At 38.9% G+C, this 22,356-nt stretch overlaps 1 protein-coding gene and 1 pseudogene across 7 annotated transcripts in view; both read left to right on the top strand.

Annotated features, from left to right (window-relative positions):
* Positions 1 to 22,356, top strand: part of PLD1 (phospholipase D1, phosphatidylcholine-specific) — a 227,294-nt gene that overhangs the window by 113,773 nt on the left and 91,165 nt on the right. For all 7 annotated transcript variants that reach the window (XM_010835253.1, XM_010835254.1, XM_010835249.1 and 4 more), the window contains 4 exons: positions 1,068 to 1,220; positions 5,005 to 5,154; positions 5,862 to 5,945; positions 14,803 to 14,884. In XM_010835253.1, the coding sequence (XP_010833555.1) occupies positions 1,068 to 1,220; positions 5,005 to 5,154; positions 5,862 to 5,945; positions 14,803 to 14,884 (469 nt within the window). The remainder of the gene's footprint in view (positions 1 to 1,067; positions 1,221 to 5,004; positions 5,155 to 5,861; positions 5,946 to 14,802; positions 14,885 to 22,356) is intronic.
* LOC104985200 lies at positions 19,903 to 21,068 on the top strand (annotated as a pseudogene).

Genomic DNA, 22,356 nt, shown 5'->3' with positions numbered 1-22,356 from the left:
TTCCTGGTTTTGCTCAGACAACACTTTTTTGAGAAATGCCACTAGCCCTTTCTCTTAGAACTGAGGACCCCTTCCTTACACACATCTCTTTTTGCTTTCCTCCTTTAACACCTATCCCATTCAGCCTAGCATTGTTATTGTGCCCCACCAGCCTAATAAGTTCCTTTGAAAACATGTCTGATTTATCTTCGTGCCATTTCTACCTCTGCTCTAACTCCCAGTTTATCACTGTACTTTTCCATCATGAAGCTCTTAAATATATATTTGAATTGATTGCAGATATACTTTTGAGAGATCATGTTCCACTGAGCATCATTTATTAATGGTCCTTGCTGCTGCTGCTGCTGCTAAATCGATTCAGTCGTGTCCGACTCTTTGCGACCCCATAGATGGCAGCCCAGCAGGCTCCCCAGTCCCTGGGATTCTCCAGGCAAGAACACTGGAGGAGGTTGCCATTTCCTCCTCCAATGCATGAAAGTGAAAAGTGAAAGTGAAGTCACTCAGTCGTGTCTGACTCTTAGCGACCCCATGGACTGCAGCCTACCAGGCTCCTCCATCCATGGGATTTTCCGGGCAAGAGTACTGGAGTGGGGTGCCATTGCCTTCTCCGATTAATGGTCCTTAAGCCACCAATAATTTGAAATGAACAATATGCAGAGTATTGGATGTTTATTAAATTTTTTTAAGGGGAATTTTTACTTACTCAGAGACTCAGTTGCCTCTTCTGTGATGGTTTATTTTGGCAAACATTAACCCACCCCATTTTCCAACAGCTTTGGTTCCTGCTGTCCATCCTGTGAGCACTGCCCACCCACATCAGGGACATTATTGAATTGTCTTGAATTGCTTGGTGCCAGTACTTCTCAGGGAAACATAATAGGAAGATTTTTGTTTGTTTTTCTGTTTCATAGTGTTTTCATGTTTTAAAAAATAGACCCCTGTGTAAAAGACAAAATTATGTTTACTGTCTGCTAGAATGCTTACTTCAAACTTGTCATAATAACTTGTTCCCTTTGTTTCAATAATTCAGTACAACTTCAAAAATATGTGTTTTCTTCTTCTTACAGGTGGTTGATAGTAAAAGATTCCTTTTTACTGTATATGAAACCAGACAGTGGTGCTATTGCCTTCGTCCTGCTGGTGGATAAAGAATTCAGAGTTAAGGTGGGGAGGAAGGAGACAGAGACGAAGTATGGACTCCGAATTGATAATCTTTCAAGGTAGAATTTGGAAAGATTTTTTAAAGATTTCTCTAAAAACAGTTTTTCTCCCAACCTTAAGTGAAGAAGAAGGTAAAATAATTTAGGTGTTAGAAAATTATTATTTAGAACTCATCCTCAATTAAAAGTAATTAAACTACTTTTTTATATCTTTAGGATGCAGAGTATCCTATATGCAAGAGTCAGAATAAATGGTACCATGTATTGCTATGTGCCTGTTTTAACAAAATATATGCCTGCTTTAACAAAATTGACTACCCATTAATACCAATTTACCAAACAGATAAGGAGTAATAGTTCTTGTTTTTAAAAAGTAGAATTTTACTTTATAAATGGATACCCTTTAATTAATAAAACATGTACACAGTGATCTGATTATAAAAATTCTGTTTACATACAGATTTTTAAAAAGATACCTTGAAGGATACTCAACTGTACATTTATTATAGATTTTATTAGTGAGTTTGTGAAAGGCTTTTCTTTTGAAAGGCTGTAGTTATACAATATATGTGTGTCTTTTTCTTTCTGATATATATATTTGTCTCTATAAAGTTCAGGGTCATGTATATGAATACATTTTTGTTGTTTAGTTGCTATGTTGTATCCAACTCTTTTGTGACACCATGGACTATAGCCCATCAGGCTCCTCTGTCTATGGAATTCTCCAGGCAAGAATACTGGAGTGGGTTGCCATTTCCTGCTCTAGGGGATCTTCCTGACCCAGGGATTGAACCCACATCTCCTCCTTGGCAGGCAGATTCTTTACCACTGAGCCACCTGGGAAGCCCATATGAATACATACACATATACAAAGGTCCATATAGTCAAAGCTATGGTTTTTCCAGTAGTCATGTATGGATGTGAGAATTGACCATCAAGAAGGCTGAGCACCGAAGAACTGATGTTTTTGAACTGTGGTGTTGGAGAAGACTCTAGAGACTCCCGTGGACTGCAAGGAGATCAAACCAGTCAGTCCTAAAGGAAACCAACCCTGAGCATTCATTGAAAGGACTGAGCTGAAACTGAAGCTCTAATACTTTGGCTACCTGATACGAAGAGCTGACTCTTTGGAAAAGACCCTGATGCTGGGAAAGATTGAAGGCAGGAGGAGAAGGAGACAACAGAGGATGAGATGGTTGGATGGCATCACCAATTCAATGGACATGAGTTTGAGCAAGCTCTGGGAGATCATGAAGGACAGGGAAGCCTGGCATGCTACAGTCCATGGGGTCTCAGAGAATCAGACTTGACTGAGTGAGCTGAACAATGACAACAACATTTCTCTCTATACACACTGACTGACATCAAATATATATATGTATTTAATATAAATACGCTACTCGTACTAATATGTTTGCATGTGTGTTTGTGTGTGTGTGTGTGAAAAATGCTGAACTTACCAATCTCAGACAATAGGAGGTTCAGGATGTTATTGGAAATATAATGATGCTGCCATTAAATCTTCCTCCTGGAAATTCTCTGGAAGTTCAGTGGTTAGGACTCTGTGCTTTCACTGCCAAGGGCCTGAGTCCAATCCCTGATCAGGGAACTAGAGTCCCACAAGCTACACAGAGCAGCCAAAAAAAAGGCCACCTCCCTCCTGGTACTACTTTCCTGTTTTCTGGAGGACCATAGAAATCAGACCACAGTTTTCACTGGTCGCTGTGACAGCTGCTTTTCTGGCCATCTTATCTCCATTTCCTGTCATCACTCACTTGTGCACACTTGCCAAATGAATCCATACAGACCCAGGTTTCATCTGCTCCCTCCCTGGTGTAAGTGGTCCCCCTCCTTGTATCAAAGAAGCCCAAATTCCTCCATTTACAATCTGAGGCCTTTTATCTCTCTGCCTTTATTGGCAATCCCTCCCTAAAGCAGTCTTTCTGTTCTTTAGGGACGGTTCTCTTCACACCTCTCCTCACACATTTTTTAATTTCACCTTTCTTCTTTCTACCTCCATGTTTGGAATGGTTCTTTTTTTTCCCCCTTACCTCTGATTCACATCCTGTGATAAGACTTCTGTTTGTCCTTTATCTCTTCTTTTTCTCATAACTGGTTTTCAGAGGCATTTCAGCTCAGTTGGAGCAGTGCTTGCATGCTGGGTCAAGCCCAGGCATTTTCTGTGCCCTGGTGACCTCTCTGCAGAACCCCGTGTCTGCCTGCCGAGGCCAATGGAGAATGCCTCACTCCTCCCAGCACCACCACGTCTCACCTCGCCCCTCCCTACACCCCAGACAAAAGCCAAGCATCAGTCTCTGACATATCGAGGGGACCAGTTTGGACATCCCTAATCTTTATAAATAATTATTTTAGGATCTGTGCATATAGGATCATTGCATTTCTCCCCAAAGCAAACTCTCCTGCTCACTCACAGCACCGGTCCTTTATTGGGACAAGTTTCTGCCTAAATGCCAGGGAGACTGCTGACTTCAATACCTTGTTTTCTCTGGGTTTTTGTTGTTGTTTGTTGTTGTTGTTTTCCTTTTGGCAGTGGCTAGAGAAAATCCCATGGATGGAGGAGTCTGGTAGGCTGCAGTCCATGGGGTCGCTAGAGTCGGACACGACTGAGCGACTTCACTTTCACTTTTCACTTTCATAGACCGGAGAAGGAAATGGCAACCCATTCCAGTGTTCTTGCCTGAAAAATCCCAGGGACGAGGAAGCCTGGTGGGCTGTCGTCTGTGGGGTTGCACAGAGTCGGACACGACTGAAGCGACTTAGCAGTAGCAGCAGCAACAGAGACATACAGATTCCTATTTCACTGACCTGGGATAGAACCTGGAGTTCTGGCAGTGAGAGCATGGAGTCCTACCCACTGGATTGCCAGGGAGTTCCCACACCTTGTTTTCTCTGAACTTCAAATTTGGATAACTCACTTCCACCTCTTAGTGGTAGTCACCTCTTTTGGCATTTGTTATGTAATAACTTTTTGTAATCTCCCACTCTGAATTTTTTTTTCAGCAATGACAAATCTGTAACCATTTAGAATCATTTAGTCATTTGCAATAGAAAAATCCAGTGCAGTCTGGGTTACATCAGAAGTAATTAATCAAATATGTTAACGATGGCTGATTCCAGGGCTCCAGCTATGTCACTGAGGTGCATTTTCCTGGAGTTTCTCAATTCTGTCGCCTGGGATCTACTCCATCCTCAGGCTGGTCTCCTGGTGGTAGCAAGATGGCTGCCTCTTACACTCAAACCAAGTTTGGTGGAAGGGGAAGAGTCTCCTGCTGGCATTTCTGAGCAAGTCCTTGATTATATTCTCACTTTTTGGGTGGAGTTGGCTTATGAATATCATCCTTGAACCAGTCTTTGGAATCAGGAGCTGAAGTATGCCATTTTGTTGGCTTTGGTAGACCCAGAGTAGGCACGGGATGATCAGGCTATTTCCAGAGGCTGAGGGAATGGACACCAGGTAGGCCAAAGGGAAATGTCCTTTACAGGAACCAACAATTTTCTAAGACTTGGATGTAGGACCTCACTTGATGCCTCTTCCATCTCCTCCTCACAGCTTGGCCCAGTTAGCTCTAGGCCTTTACACATGTTTGCATAAGTGAATGAGGAAATAAGTAACCTGAAAGTTTATTTTGCTACACTGAATATATTTTTAAATACTGACAAAACCATTTAAAAGTCTGTTTTTTTCATATCAGTAGGATGCTCTTTGTCTAAAATTTTCTTTGCTGCACTACCAAAACAAATGGGACATGTTTAATTCTTAAATTGTTTAAAGAGATAGAGCATAAAGTGACCATTCTTTTCCACATTTTGCTTTTCTTTGAAGGACTCTGATTTTAAAATGCAACAGCTATAGACATGCTCGGTGGTGGGGAGGGGCTATAGAAGAATTCATCCAGAAGTATGGCCCTGACTTTCTCAGAGATCATCGATTTGGATCATATGCTGCTATCCAAGGGAACACTTTAGCCAAATGGTAAGGAAGATCTTTTTGCTCTAAGACTATGAAGATAGCCATAGCATTTAATATTACAGTGGTCTAGGTTCACCTGGAATCAATTTTTGAAGCTGTGAAAAAATATTATGTATTATACTTCACAAGAGCCTTTATAGGAATACCTGAGCATAGAATATTTTTCCATTTTTTGTTTTTATGATTTTTTTAAAAATGAACTTTAGATAGCTAGCTTTAGATTGTGAAGTCTGATTTTAAAAGTTAACTTCATTTTCTTAATGATGCAAATGAAAAGCTTATTTAAGTCATTAGCCATAATTTAAGAAAGAGAAATTTTCTTGGTAGGTATTTCTTTTAAATAAAATTTTGCTTAGCATGTTATTCTACCCATGGGTTAGAAACTGGTCTGCTTTCAGTCTCAGAAGAACAATAGTGTGTGCGTTCAGTAGGGTGGGAGAGTGCATCTGACCTCATACAATGATGAGAGCATTCAATTTGTTATTCTCTCAGCAGAAAAGAATCAGATTGCCTGCTTCTGTCTAGTTACTGTACTTCCTGCATAGCAAACAGAACATGGTATTTTCAGTTTTTGTTTCCAGTTATACAAAGTAAGCTGGTGGTTTTGTAGAGATTCTAGGCAGTGGCTTCCGTCTTCTGTTTTGCCATATGATAGACTTCTTTTTTTATCTTTTTTGTTAAAAAGATGAAACTGAAAACTTGTCTTTCAGGTATGTTAATGCCAAAGGATATTTTGAAGATGTGGCAAATGCAATGGAAGAGGCAAAAGAAGAAATATTTATCACAGACTGGTGGTTAGTATATGTCCCTGGGGAGTTTGGAGATCTCTGTGTTTAGGAATATACAACAGTGTTGTACTATTCTAGAATCATACATTAAGAAAGACAGCAGTAGTCACAGATGTTTTGGTCAAAGTCCCAACTAATTAATTGTAGTAGCCTCCACTGAAAGGTCTTTTCAAAAAAAACCTCACATCCATATAGATTGTTAAAATATTTAGTTTGAGCAATTTTGTTTTTGGTTTTCCCTTTGGAAGCAAATAACCAATATTTATTGTAGTAAAGATTATTTTGCAATGCAAATATAGGTGTAGAGATAATGGAAAATAGTCTTCCTTCGATATCTTCCATGATGTTGGTATGTCTGTCTTAGTACACTTCCTCTGAATTGTCCCTTTGAAACTGGATTATTTCCATTTACCTATTAGTATTAAAATATCCTTTGTAATGACTAAGCCTGGTTAGCTTTTCTAAAGATGCATCAGATTTCAACTTTCTAATCCCCTTTAAAATCATCCATGAGAGTTAAAATGCTAATTAAAGCCATTGGAAGTCTCTTGTATCTAAAATTCACTTAGCTCTTGGGAAATTTTACTCCTGGAGTACATGTAGGCCTTCTAGTATGACTTTAGTTCCAATAACCCATCTGCCTGGATGGTTAAAACCCATTGCTGATGCTAACATTTCCTACAATGAAAATGAAAATGTCTAAAATATGTTTTCCTTCTAAGAACTTAGTTGCTTGAAATGCTCCTCCCACCCCCATTTTTCCCTATCCTATTTCTTTCCAAATGCTATCTTTATTAAACTATGAAAATAGCATCATAATTCATTTCCTCCTAATTCTAGATTTGGGGGGGAAAGAAGAGTAATTAGGAATGTGAACTCATCTTTTTCTACTGTTTTGCCTCAGTGATGAGGAAATGTTTAAGTCTAGGTCATGCTTTCCCAACCTTGGCACTACTGACATGTGGAGCCAGATAATTCTTTATTGCAGGGGCTTGTTCTTTGTGTTGTGGGGTGTTTAGAACCATCAGCATCTCTGGCTTTTGTCCACTTGATGCCAGTAGCAAGGTCCCATTGAGATAACCAAAATATCTTCAGGCATCAAATGTCCCCTGCGGGGCACACTCCCTCTTGGTTGAGAACCATTGATCTAAAGTCAGCAGATAAGGCTTGTGATAATCAGCATGTCTGTGCTTCTGTTTATTCTCATGTTTATGGAGGAGCTTAATCTTGGTCCTTTTATTCTTGCCAAATTTTATCTCTTCAAGTCGGCTACCAGAAATAAAAAAAAGGTTCTTCCTTGTGAACTATTTCTTTGATTGAATACTTTCTACACACTTATGAGATTAAGTTCAAGCTTAATGTAGTAGGTATGTTCCTTTAAAAAGTATTTCTGAAAGTTTGACTAGGACATGAAAGAGACTGTAAATAGCGTTTCCACTGAGCCCATATTATCATGTTTTACACAAACAAAGAATATATGTTTTGAAGGTTCTGAACACTGAAATATAGGCTCTCATTTAAACATCTAAAGAGATGGAATGTTGAATGTTTCTTCTGTCAGCAAAAAAAATAAATCAGCAGGTTATTTCTTTTTCGTGACTGTGCTAGGATAACATCTTATTACAACTCTCTCTTTGAAACAAAACCTTTGCAGAAACTTTCCTCAAAACAAGTGAAGAAAATTCTTGTTATACAATTATATTGCAAAAGTGAGCATTCAGAAACTTTATCACACCCTGATATATCTGGATCTGAGAGAATGAAAAGCATAGTGAGAAGATGCACATGCCCTTTAGAAGCTTCTAATCTAAATCAAGAGACATCATATACATGAGTGAAAACTGTGTTACTCTCTTTTTGAAACAATTAATATGCAAGCAAAGGCAGATTTGAGCAATCCCCGGGAGTTGGTGATGGAGAGGGAAGCCTGACATGCTGCAGTCCATGGGGTCACAAAGAGTTAGACACGACTGAGCCACTGAACTGAACTAAAAAGCAGATTTAATAAAATGAGAAACAACCTGGGACCTAGAAGTGCTTAGCTCTTTTGTTCATTAATTCATTTAACCACCTGTTCTTTCATTTATTAATTTATTCACTCATTCATTTCCGAGATACTTAATGAGCAGCCACTATGTGACAGGCACAGGTCCAGAATGATGAATGAAAAGCACCCCCTACCCTGGACAATACACAGTTAGGAAATTATGTGCAGGACAACAGATCGGGGCCAGCTCAGTGGTGAAGTCACTCAGTCGTGTCCGACTCTTTGCGACCCCATAGACTGTAGCCTACCACGCTCCTCCATCTATGGGATTTTCCAGGCAAGAGTACTGGAGTGGGTTGCCATTTCCTTCTCCAGGGGATCTTCCTCACCTAGGAATTGAACCCGGGTTTCCAGCGTTGTAGGTAAAGCATCTGCCTACAAGGCGGGAGACCCAGGTTTGATCCCTGGGTGGGGGAAATTCCCTGGAGAAGGAAATGGCAACCCACTCCAGTACTCTTGCCTGGAAAATCCCATGGGAGGAGCCTGGTAGGCCCCAGTCCATGGGGTCGCAAAGAGTCGGACACGACTGAACGACTTTACTTCTTCACTTCAGTGGTGAAGATCAGCATAGCAGAAGGCACAGGGTGAGGGTGGGGTGGGGGGAAGCACAGGGGAAGGGGCAGTGACTGAGCCTGCAGGAGCTGTGGAAGCTTCACAGGAGAGGAGTCTGGCCTGAGTCCTGGCTGATGGAGCTGTCCAGATAAAGATAGGTGAATATTTTAGGCAGAGAAGTGGTAAGTTATATTAGAATTTTATTTAAATAATGCAATAAGAAAAGGTAGGAAAGAAGAGAAAGGAGAGTTGCAGCTTAAGTGGAAAAATAAAAGTGAAAGTCGTTCAGTCGTGTCCGACTCTTTGTGAACCCATGGACTACACAGTCCATGGAACCCTCCAGGCCAGAATACTGGAGTGGGTAGCCTTTCCCTTCTCCAAGCAATCTTCCCAACCCAGGGATCGAACCCAGGTCTCCCACAATCCAGGTGGATTCTTTACCTTCTGAGCCACAAGGGAAGCCCTAAGTGGAAGTTAGGGTTATTATTTTGTGCAACTTTTATTTCAGTAGTCAAAAGAAGACTGACTGATAGGTAGGTAGGTAGATAGACGGATGGATGAAAATACCAGAATGAATACATAATGTACTGATGTAGATTATGACCCCAAAAGTTCAAAAGCTTCTGACTTTCAACAGGGTTGGCAAACATTTTCTGTAAAGAGCCAGAAAGTAAATATTTCAGTTGTTTCAGGTCACATATAGTCTCTGATGCATATTCTTGTTTGTGCAAGTGTGTGTGTGTTTAATAAACCTTTAAAAATGTAACAGCTCATGGACCATACTAAAAGAGGCAGTGGACCAAATTCGATTCATGGTGCATAATTTGATAACCCTTATCTTAAAAAGTAAATTCTAGTTATTGTATTATATCAATACAGAGCGACTTTCTCTAAGAAACTGTCAATCTGCTTTCTGAAGTGCATGTACTAACAATGTTTGAGAATTTCATCCCTGCTCATCATTGCAAGCACTTGCTGTTGTTAGTCTTTTTGTTGTTGTTGTTCTGTCACTAAGTCGTGTCTGACTTTTTGCAGCACCATGGACTGCAGCACACCAGGCTTCCCCATCCTTCACTGTCTCTCAGAGTTTGCTCAAACTCGAGTCCACTGAGTTGATGATGCCATCCAACCATCTCATCTTCTGTTGCCCCCTTCTCCTCCTGCCCTCAATTTTTCCCACCATTCTTTTTTAATGTTAGCCATTCCAAAGGGTATTCAGTAGTCTCTCATGATTTTAATTTGTATTAGCATGTCTTTTCATGGTAAGCATATTTTCCTGTGACTTTTGGACATTTGTTTAGCTTTTTTTGGAGGCACGTTCAAATCTTATTTTTCTTCTTTTTTTAATTCGATTGTCTTCCTATTACTGAATTACAGAAGATCTTTATACATTCTAGTTATAATTTACTCCAGTTCATTCTGGCCTCAGTATTTTCTGATGAAAAATTCATGCTCATTTTGATTTATTGTTCCCCTCTTAAATAATGCATTGTTTTTCTTCTGAGTGCTTTTAATATTTTCTTCCTGTCATTAGGTTTCAGCAATTTGATTATGGTGTTTGAATTTATCCTGTTTGGAGTTCACTGAGTTTCTTGAATCTGTAGGTTTATGTCACTCATCAAATTTGAGAAATTTTCAGCCATCATTTCTTCAAATTTTTTCATGCATTTCCCTATTTCTCCTCTTTTTCTGAGTCTCTGATGACACAAATCAGTATCTTTTTGTATTGTCCTATGGGTCTTTCAGGCTTTGTTAATTTTTTGAAAAATCTTTTGATACTCAAATTGGATAATTTCTCTTTATCTCTCTTTAAATTCATGGATTCTTTCCTTTGTCACCTCTGTTCTAGTGACCCTATTCACTGACAGTTTGATTACTGTAGTATTTTTCAGCTTGAAAATTTCTCTTTGGCTTTTATTTATATCTTTATTTCTTTGCTGAGACTTTTTGACTATCTATTCATTTTAAGAGTGTTCACGCTTGTTGAAATATTTTTTTTTAATATCTAGCAAAGAATTATATTAAATAATATCAGCATATCATTTTGGAATTGGCATTTGTTGAATGGCTTTCCTGCAAGTTGAGATTTTTCTGATTTTTTTTTTTTTTTGGTATGCCAAGTACTTTTTAATGTATTCTGGAAGCTTTGAATATTATGAGTCTGGGTCTTGTTTAAATCTTACAGAAAATACTGGTATTTCTGTTTTAGCAGGAAAGTGGTCCATTAGGTCCATGCAGAATGTTCCAACTAGTCTTCTATCTGTGTCTTTAGTGACATCTTTCTTTTTAAAGTCTTTGCAGTGCTGTCCAGATCTGTCCCCCATGTTCTCCACCTAATGGCAAATTTGAGCAGTGATTTGTTTCTTATTTCAGTTCTCAAATTCTTCTATATAATATTTAGGATCAAATTTATGTGTGGGCAGCTTGGGAGTGAGCTAGAAGTTCATAAACAACTTTATATAGCATTGCTTTTCTGAGCTCCTCTCTCTCCCCGTGATCTGCCCACCACTTGTGGGTTGCCTCTTGCTTCCCTTTTCAGTCCTCTGGCTATTGATAGAAATGTGCCCTGCTCTGTTACAGTTTCTGCAATGACACTTTGTATCCAGAGCCAAGCAATGAATATTTGTATCCTCCTCTTGGAACCACATTTCTTCCATTGGAAGGGAAAATTCCACTTCCTCGGAGTTTTTGATGCCTGTGGGCCCTTCCCTGCCACTGCTAGCAGTGCCAGAAGATCCCACTCTTCCTTTCCTCAAGCCTGAACCAGAGGACTTCTGAGGCTCTCTCTGCCTGTGCCAATGCCCATTTCCAGTTCTCTTCCCAACTGAGAAATCAGAGGGAAAAGAACAGTGAAACCAGTACTCACTAGAAGATATGTCAAGAACAAATATGTCCTTCTTTCTCAATATTGAGTCTTCCAATTCATGAATACTGTATATCTCTCCATTTTTTTTTTATGATCTTAAATTTTTTCATCAGGTTTTGTACTTTTCACATACTTGTACTTATCACCAAGTAATTCATGTTTTCTATGTTTTTGTAAATGGTATTTTTAAAAGTTCATGTTCCATTTATTTGCTGCCAGCATATGGAAAGACAGTTGATTTTTTAATACTGATCTTACCTACTGCTTGGTTCACTTACTAGTGCGAGTAACTGTTTTGTAGAGATGCCTTAGGATTTTTTCCCCATAGATGGACATGTGATGTGTGAATAATGAAAGTTTTCCTTTTTCCTTTATAATCTGTATGCCTTGTACTTCTTTTTCTCTTCCTTTCTTTCTTTTTCCTTATTGCCTTGGCTAGCATCATCAGCAAAATGTTGAATAGAAGTAGTAAGAATGGACATCTTTCTTGTTCTCAGTGTTAGATGAAAAGCTTTCAGTCTATTATTATATGCTTTAGGTAGATTTTTAAATAGGTGCCTTTTCTTTGAGGAAATTCCTTTCTACTTAAACTGTATTGAGAGTTTTTATTCTAAATGGGTGTTGAATTTTGTCAAGACTTTTTTCTGCATATACTGATATAATCTTTCTGTTTTCTGTTAACGTGCTGAATTATATTGATTGATTTTAAACCAACCTTGCATTCTTAGGAATAAGAATGATCCTTTTTATAAGTTGTGAAGTTTTGGTAGAGATTTTTACCTCTGTGATCGTTAGGGATATTGTACTTAATATTTTCTTTTCTTAGACTTTCTTTGATTGGTTTTCATATTAGGATAATGCTAGCCTCATTATATGAGTAAGTACATGTTTTCCCTGCCTTTGTTTCCTGAGTGAATCTTGGTAGGATTGGTACTGTTTCTTCCCACAAAAATAATCAACTCCCCTTTTCTTTTTTAATCTAGCCAGTTTGTCGGTTTTATTAATCTTTCAAAGGATTAGATTTTTGTTTTATTGAGTTTATTGTTTTTCTGTTTTATGTTGCATTAAGGTCTATTCTTATCTATTATTCCCATTCTTCTTACTTTTTCTTTAATTTATTCTTTTTTCTATTTTCTTAAGATGAAAGTTCTGATGATTTATTTTAAACATTTTCTTTCTCATATGAGCATTTAAAACTATAAAATCTTCTAAGAAGAGCCTTTGCTTAGAAGTACTTTTTAACATCTCTGAATTTGGAATGCATCTCACACTCATTACCATCTTACAGCTGTCATCATTTTTTCTTTCTTACTGGTACACACAGTAATATGCATCTTACATTCACTGTTGTCTGAAACCCAATAAAATGTAGTATTACACAGTTCTTTTGAATTTTGCTTAGCTAATAATTACTTAGTTAAGATCCTGACATAATGATGCTTGTGAGTCCTAGCTGTCCTGTACTTGCCATCATTTATGCTTTGTTTATAGCATGACTATCATTTTTCATAGCATGACTGCTTTTATCTTTTCATACATTATGCTCAAAATCGAGGTTTCCTTGAGAGCCTGCCTAAGATCCGCCAAAGTATCTAGTAGAATCCTCTGCATACAGGGTACACAGTGATTGGAGATTTTTAAAAAAAGATGATAAAGACTTAATTGCAGAGTATAGACCTGAAAATGGCCCCCACACTGAAGCCCTCTGAGCCCATAATTAATGTGTACATTGAAAATTGCAAGCACATATATGTTGTCGGGTATGTCCTACTTTCAGTGAACTAGCAGTGCCCAATGACACACTTTTCTATTTAAAACAGATTTGTTTTTAATTCATCTTAGATCTTTTCCTGTCATTTGCTGTATTTTTGGTTCAAGTTGTTTCCTATTTTAAACTAAATATGTAAATATTTATACTGTATACACCCCTCTATTGTCTGTTTTCTTATTTATCTTATCCAGTACAAGTTTCTTTTAGATACTTTTTCTCTGGATTTTTATTTTCCTTAACTGAATTTAGTAGAGTGTAAAATTATTTCTTTTAATCTCCTTAGCTCCTTAAAGCCCCGTGGTTTTCCCATGCTTCGAAGAGCCCCTGGCAAGGCGCTATTTCACCCTAGTGTTCTGTAAGACTTTGATCCTTACACAGTTTTCCCTGCTCCTCCAGGTCTAGCATTTCAGCAGATGAAAGTTTATTGCTTTTTTGTTTGTTTTTCCCATTACGGAGGAGTTACACTACTTACCAGTTTAAGTCAGGCAATGACTTTGGACCTAACCCCGAGGGAAAAAGTGACTCTCCTGTACTGTGCTGCCCATGGCACTACTATGAAGAACCCAGGGGTCCATTCTCACAGTGGGAAGAGCTTACCTATCAGCAAGCCTGCCTTCTTCCCTGCTCAGAAAGCCCAGCTTCCCATGGACACTGCTCCTTGGTATAGGAAGTCAGTGTTCGTGTTTATCAATTAGAACACTTTTGGCCTGGATTGCTAGAATACTCAACTGAAAGTAACTTAAACAGTTAGGATTTATTTCTCTCATTGAATGAGAATTCTAAAGTTAGACAGTACTAGGGACTTCCCTGGTGGTCCAGTGGTTAGGACTTTGCCTCCCAAAATGCAGGGGGTGTGGGTTCTATGTCTGGTCAGGAAGCTGAGATCCCACATGCCTCATGGCCAAAATCCAAAACATAAAACAGAAGCAATATGGTAACAAATTCAATAAAGACTTTAATAATGGTCCACATCAAAAAAAAAAAAAATCATTAAAGTTAGGCAGTACTAGAGTTGGTGGAGTTCTCCAGTGATGTTAGGGTTGTGGCTTTGCCCTTAGAATTTCAGCGTGGCTGCAACTATCTAAGCATCACGCCCCCATACAGCATCCATCCCAGAGCCACTTCCCCTGGGGTTTTGTGTGTGTGCCCCTGTGTCTCGCCTCTCATCAGAGGAAGGACTTTTCTATTTACCTCCTCATACATCTCATTGTCTGAGCACTTCCTCATATATCTCACTGTGCAGGATTGTGTTATTTTATAAACTGGAGCTGAACACAAGCCTGAGGAAGCAATTATTCAGAATATTCACATTCAGTCAAGGGAGGTAGGCCCTGATACCAAGGAAGGAAAGGGTGGACAATGGTTGTTGGGCAGACAGTCAATAGTATCTGCAAGTGTGTGTATGTATCATATGTGAGTAACAGAGAAATCGAGACTGCCTTTTTTTTTGGATAAAGGTTGTTGTTCCAGTATGAAGTTGTACGTGGACTCATAGAGAACTTTGGGTGACTTGCCACAGTGGAGGATGATAATGGCATTTGGGCTAAAATTGCCGTTGCTTCCTATGACACAATTAGAACTTAATATTTTGTTGTAGTTTCTTGAAATCTTGGTTTTGTGATTTCAGGTTGAGTCCAGAAATCTTCCTGAAACGTCCGGTGGTTGAAGGAAATCGTTGGAGGTTGGACTGCATTCTTAAGCGAAAAGCAGTATGTACTTTACTAACGTGCTGATATAATTTTTTTTAATGTTTATTGCCTCTGAAATGCCTTTTTATAAAGCCCTTCATATACACTTATAACATTTTTCTTTAGAATTTGACAAAAAATAGAATACTTACTATTTTCAAGTTTATTTTGTTATTTTTTTTTCCCATTACTGTTGAAACATAGCTATTTTCACCTAATTCACAGCATGAATTATACTAGCAGCTCTATTCTTTTTGTTTCATAATCAGTTATGGGCAGTTAATTTTATAAGCAAAAATTGTAATGACATTTCATCATTGAATAATAAATGATAAAATGAAGCATAGCATTTTATTTTTTTCATTATTTGTCATTTGAGGAAAAGACAAAGTCATCTGAGAATAATTTCAGTCAGATGGGGTCAAGCTGATGTTGAAGAATATCAAAGGAATGTCATAAAAACCCACTGGTTCCAGTTTGGAAACAGTTTATGGTAAATTGACGCTATAAATTCTGGGAGAGCATTGAATGTGCTCTTTTTGTTTTAAAAAGTAAATAACTGAAGCAGTGTAGGCTCACCAATGACTACTTTGCATTCATATTTCTAATGAATTTTTGGGCTTCCCCAGTGGCTCAGCAATAAAGAATCTGCCTACAATGCATGAGACTTGGGTTCAATCTCTGGGTTGGAAAGATCCCCTGGAGAAGGAAATGGCAGCCTGCTCTGGTATTTTTTGCCTGGGAAATTCTATGGACAGAGGAACCTTGTAGGCTACAGTCCATGGGGTCATGAAAGACTTGGACACGAGTTAGTAACTAAAACAACAGAAAACAATAGCAATTAATCTCTTTATGTGGTTGACCCTCAAGTTAAATTAAGTTGAATTAGGATAGATCTAAATTTGTTATTAATCATGTCCAAATTAGGGAGTGCTAGCCTTTTTGGAGAAGGCAATGGCACCTCACTCCAGTACTCTTGCCTGGAAAATCCCATGGACAGAGGAGCCTGGTAGGCTCTAGTCCATGGCATTGCTAAGAGTCGGGCACGACTGAGCGACTTCACTTTCACTTTTCACTTTCATGCATTGGAGGAGGAAATGGCAACCCACTCCAGCGTTCTTGCCTGGAGAATCCCAGGGACAGAGGAGCCTAGTGGGCTGCCGTCTATGGGGTCTCACAGAGTCAGATATGACTGAAGCGACTTAGCAGCAGCAGCAGCCTTTTTATTGGGCTTCCCTGATGGCTCAGTGGTTAAAGAATTCGCCTACCTATACAGGAGACATGGGTTCAATCCCTGGGTCAGGAAGATCCCCTGGAGAAGGAAATGGCAACCTACTCCAGTATTCTTGCCTGGATAATCTCTTGGACAGAGGAGCCTGGCGGGCTACAGTCCATGGGGTCACAAAGAGTCAGACTTGACCAGCAGCAAAGCCTTTTTACTATTATTTGAAACTGTCTTAATTTTTTAAATTCTATAATTAAACATTCAAGCAGAATTTGCAGATCCTAAGTAATTGAAGTCAGCACTTTCTATTTCTCACAGCCACCACTCATTTCTTTTTTCCCATCCTCTACATTCCCGTACCCCTTTCCCCACTCACCTTTCCCTCTTCTTTCAATGTCTTTTCCCCATGCATTTAGTTTAGTATATCCAGGGGTAGGTATAAGCACTCCTCACTGCTGATGTTAAAGGCAAAAGAAGTTGATTTTCTTTATTTCCGACACATGTTCTGCCAAAGCATCATTTTCTAGGCTAGTCTGTCTGTTATCTCAATAGACTTCCATTCACAAAATTGGAAATTCTAGTCTCACATGTATTCTTTGCATATTCATTAAATAATCCAGCATACAGATACTGAGTGTATCCTCTGCATCTGGTCCTATGCTAATAACTAAGGATGTCATGTGTGTGACTAGGACCCCATCCCTGCCCCTGGGAGGGCTTGCTGAAGGACTCGCATCTTGGGCTCAGTCCTAGCCTTACCAAACATCTTTCTACATATTGAATGGGCTATAATTTTCTCCATGGTTCTCTCTGTGAAACAGCACCTTTCCCATTTCTCCTCCAGAAATAAACTCCAGAAATTCCAGTCTAATACATTTTCCCAGCTTTGCCCTTCCAGTCATCAGTCATACCAGTAATTCTTCTCTTCACGTGCTTATCAAATGCTTTACTCTTTTAGGTTTCAACTGACATGTTTCTGTTGAATGCCTCCTACGTTAGGGCACTGGCTAATCATATGGGCATGTACAAAAATGAAAGACACGATTCTTGACCTGAAGGAGCTTAAAGATCTATATAGAAGTCAGCTGGGTACAGAGATAGTGCCAAGATTCAAAGCAGGAGGGAGAGCACTGGGTAGGTCTGGTGTGGAAGCCCCTCACAGCATGAGGGGTTTAGAGCATTTAAGATGGGCCGAACATTTTAACAGAAGAGATTTCTAGGTATAGGAACGGTGATGAGGAAACATTCTGGAGGCAGGAATTCTAAGTCCTTGTCAATCACAGTGAGGTGACAAGGTCGATGATATACGAGTGTTAGCATATGTAGGATGGGGCATCAAGCTGAAAAAGCAGCTTGGATGGGGAGGCTTTGGAACCAAGCCAGTGGTTTGAACTTCATGGAAAAACAGTGAGGAACTATTGTTGGGGGGTGTGATGGACAAAGGGTGATCTGATCAAAATGGTGTGTTGGTAGGGTGGATGTGGTAGAGGAAGGAAGTGAGAAGAACCCGGTGTCAGAGAGCTACATTTTAGATCATGTGACTATGAGGCACCTGCAGGACACCTAAGTATACTCCAGAAAGCTAGTAATTTTTTCCAGAGTGAGGTTCAGGAGGAAGATCCTGCAAGTCTGGTCCTCCACTCCATGTTGGCTGGCGGGTGTTTGTTTACTCCGCTCAGCGTACCTGTCCAGGTCCCTTCTCTACCACTGTCATGATTTCTCTTTGCTTTTATGGCCCATGAACCCTGTGAGGTATCAGGTGAATACCATGGCCAAATAAATATTACTGACTGATAATGGTGCTTTGTTTCAATTTTATCTGCTTTTTTGAAACTTGTAATTTTTAAATTACATGTAATGATTTTTTAAATCTCCAAAGGAAAGAGTAATACTATTAAATATTAATTTCTCAGTGGTACATTTAATAGAATTTCTCTTCCCTAATCCAGCTACACCATATTATTAAATTTTTAACACTCAGATCATTCCAAATTGACATTTCATATGCTCATAAACACTGCTTTACATACATAATTTAGTTTCTGAAAGCCACTAGCTTCACAGAGTACTGGGTTGAAATAGCATTTATTCTTGCATTAATGGATCCCAGAGGTCCATAAGGTTGAATGAAATGAATTCTTTTTTTCCTTCTATCTGATTGTGCAGCTCTTTGGGGAGAAATTTAGCATCTCTACTTTATAGCCAACAATAGGCAAACATCTCTTTTAATGGTTGTTTCTGAGGGGAAAAATACAGTATTTTGTTTCTCTGGTAGTAACCAAGTTGATATTTTCCTGTTTCTTTGGTCTTCTGTTATGCCCTGTCATCATTTAAAATAATTTAAACCGATGTTGAGAGACAGACTGTTCACAACTCAAAGCAGCATCCCAGGGTTTGTACAGTTCTGAATTTATTGTACTAAGAGGTAAGATAAATTGCATCATGCTTATGGTAACTGCATCCCTGTATCCAGTTTGTATATTTTAACCATAGAAATACGTGATATTTCTGATGAGAACTGCACCAGAAGATTCTTCAAGTGCAGCAATCTGGAGAACTATAGAACCTTAGTTCTCAGCAGGGATTTTGTCATCAAGTTAGTTTCTTTCTGTCCTGGACCACAGAGCACATTCTAAAGTTGAAATCAGGGACCAAACGCAGGGAAGGATGTCCAGGTTCATCAAATGAGATGAATAATCACATCACTGAACAGAAAAATCAAAGAGAATCTTATCAAAATAGTGGGCTAGAAGGGTGAAATAGGGAAGGAGGGAAGGGATCTTTAACCTTAAGGACTGTGCTTTAAACAAAATTGTCTTGGAAAGAAAAAAAAAAGGCTTATGAGCACTTGTGCTGTTACCTACCAGTGCTGCTTGCATTTCAGTGGTGAGGATATGATTCCTTTTTATCCTTTACTTTTCATTTTCTTAAAATATTACAAACCATCCATCCCTGCCGTGCTGCTCCCCAGGGAAGTCCTTGACAGGTGATAAAATTAGTGATTATTCTGGGGGATGTGTTAGCTAAGCTGTCTTTAGGCAGTGAACCAACTTTACTATATTTAGAAAATATTTTGACCACTGTGCTTTGAACAATCAGAGAAAAAGCTGGCTCAGAAACAAAGTCTCTTGATTTCAACTATAAACATTTTTTATTTTTCATTTTCTTCATATGCATTTGTATGTGTAAAGCACCTAAAAGTTCATACTGTTTATAGTATGTTATCTGTTCTACTTGATTAAAAATGAATTAGAAAAGAGGATAGAATTTTATCTTTCTCAAGTCAGGTGTCATAAAGTTTACTGTGTGGAATCCTTGGGTTAGCTGACTTCAGCAAAGATGAGAAACATAATATAGAAATGTAAGAAACACAGTCAAGTCCAGGGCCATCTGTTTTCCCACTTACCCTATTAACACTTTTCTTCTGAGCAAAGGGTAATTTCCCCTAGAGTCACTAAAAGGCTTTGGTAAAACATCAGATTCTTCAAAAGTGTTTTTTTTTTTAATTACAGAATTAACATCAGTCCTTTTGTTTCTGATTTGGCTTCCACTGTGTGCAAATATTCCCATATTTTGTATTAGTCTGCACTATTGCTGCTGCTGCTGCTTAGTCGCTTCAGTCGTGTCCAACTCTGTGCGACCCCATAGACGGCAGCCCACCAAGCTTCCCCGTCCCTGGGATTCTCCAGGCAAGAACACTGGAGTGCCTTGCCACCTCCCTCTCCAACGCATGAAAGTAAAAAGTGAAAGTAAAGTCGCTCAGTCCTGTCTGACTCTTAGCAACCCCATGGACTGCAGCCTACCAGGCTCCTCCTTCCATGGGGTTTTCCAGGCAAGAGTACTGGAGTGGGCTGCCATTGCCTTCTCCAGTCTGCACTATTAGGACCCAACAAATGCCTTCATTCCCAGGGGATATATTTTGCTTTGCCCTTTATAGTTGAGCGTTTATGATAATTTGTAATGCCTTGACCAAAAGAAGAGGAATTTATTTCCTTATTATCACAAGAATATTGTCACTAATCAACTGTTTATTGTAGGTGTGGTGTAAGTAAACAACTGTAAACCAAACTACATAAAAATGAACTTTTTATATTTAATTACTTCCTTATTAGTCATTTCTATTTAAGCTAAGATGACTTAAAAGCCTGTATCCTCTTTTTCGTGGCGCTTTGGAGGCTGTCGGCCGCTTCAGAATGAAGCTGAACATCTCTTTCCCGGCCACTGGCTGCCAGAAGCTCATTGAAGTGGACGATGAACGAAAACTTCATAACCTTCTACGAGAAGCGTATGGCCACAGAAGTTGCTGCTGACGCTCTGGGTGAAGAATGGAAGGGTCATGTGGTCCGAATCAGTGGCGGGAACCATAAGCAGGGTTTCCCCATGAAGCAGGGTGTCTTGACCCATGGCCGAGTTCGCCTGCTACTGAGTAAGGGGCATTCCTGTTACAGACCAAGGAGGAATGGAGAGAGCGCAAATCTGTACGGGGTTGCATTGTGGATGCCAATCTGAGTGTTCTCAATTTGGTCATCGTGCAAAAAGGGGAGAAGGATATTCCTGGACTCACTGATACTACAGTGCCTCGTCGCCTGGGTCCCGAAAGAGCTAGCAGAATCCGCAAACTTTTCAATCTCTCTAAAGAAGATGATGTCTGCCAATATGCTGTGCGAAAGCCCCTAAACAAAGACGGTAAGAAACCTAGGACTAAAGCACCCAAGATTCAGCGTCTCGTGACTCCACGAGTTCTGCAACACAAACGCCGGCGTATTGCTCTGAAGAAACAGCGTACTAAGAAAAATAAAGACGAGGCTGCAGAGTATGCTAAACTTTTGGCCAAGAGAATGAAGGAGGCCAAAGAAAAACGGCAGGAACAGATTGCCAAGAGACGGAGGCTGTCCTGAGAGCTTCTACTTCCAAGTCTGAGTCCAGTCAAAAATGAGATGTTCTAAGAGTAACAAATAAATAAGATCAGACATCAAAAAACAAACAAAAAAGTCTGTATCCTATTTCCTATAGGTTAATTTATTTCAATGAGAAAAGACACAATAAAGAAGAAAATGTCAGGTATTAGTAGATGGAAGATAATATCAATATTATAATCCATTAGTGCCAGCATCTCTATTATTTAAAAAATCCATTCGTTATGCAGATAAATGGAAAATTATAAGATTCACTCCAGTTCCTAATTTGCAACTACTGTCCTTCATGAGTAATAATCTCATAAGCCTAAGAAGTAAAATTTCATCCATTTTAAAACAAATGAACCGTGATGAGAGATGTCAGCTGTAATGTTCTTTAATTTAGGTTGAAATTGGGGGTTTTAAACTTTATATTTCATCGGTCAGTGAGAGGCTATTTTTTAAACTGTTATTCATTGCTGAATCCTAAAATATTTAAATAGAAAAGTAAATCTGAAGAGTAGAAGAGAAAAATAAAATAATGTTCTAGTTTTCATTTAGAGCATTCACTGACCAGATCATTGGAAATTAATCTGTTCATTTCCTGCCTTGAATGAATTAATCCTTTCACTTCCTTATTTCTTTACTCAAGTCTGTACTTTCATACTTGATTACAATAATAGTTTCATAATGTAATAAATGATAAGCAAGTTCCAAAAGCCAGTTGTTAACCAGAGAAATAAAATGACATATGTATTTTAATCCTGTTTTTTTCAGAGCAAGAATGGGTCTTCTGCTAGTACTCAGATTTCCTTAATGCAGTCCAAAATGTAAATCAGGTGTATCCCTTCAGAAATATGACACTTTTCAGATATTACTAACACCAAGTAAGACAAAGTTAGTATCTTGAAGTGATGTGTTATTCTAAAGGATTTTAGGGGCTAAAATATGCTCCTTAGTATTGGCAGAGCAACACTAGGGAATTGTAAACATGTTTTGTTTACTCCAAGGTTTTATATCTTGCAGACTAAAAATGTTAACTCTTATGTTTTTTTCACATTTTTGTAACATTGCAAAAATGTCCAGTTGTTACAAATTTGATGTGTTCAATCCAGTAAGTCTTCTTAAATTTGTGACTCGAATGTCCATTATTAACAATGCCTAATTACCATGGATTAAGAATTGATGTCTTTTGAACTGTGGTGCTGGAGAAGACTCTTGCTAGTCCCTTGGACTACAAGGAGATCCAACCAGTCCATCCTAAAGGAGACCAGTGCTGGGTGTTCATTGAAAGGACTGATGCTGAGACTGAAACTCCAGTACTTTGGCCACCTCATGCGAAGAGTTGACTCATTGGAAAAGACCCTGATGCT

The sequence above is a fragment of the Bison bison genome, unplaced genomic scaffold (genome assembly GCF_000754665.1).
Source record: "Bison bison bison isolate TAMUID 2011002044 unplaced genomic scaffold, Bison_UMD1.0 scf7180017864040, whole genome shotgun sequence".
In the NCBI taxonomy this organism is placed as follows: Eukaryota; Metazoa; Chordata; class Mammalia; order Artiodactyla; family Bovidae; genus Bison; species Bison bison.
This window is presented reverse-complemented; position numbering and strand designations above follow the sequence as displayed.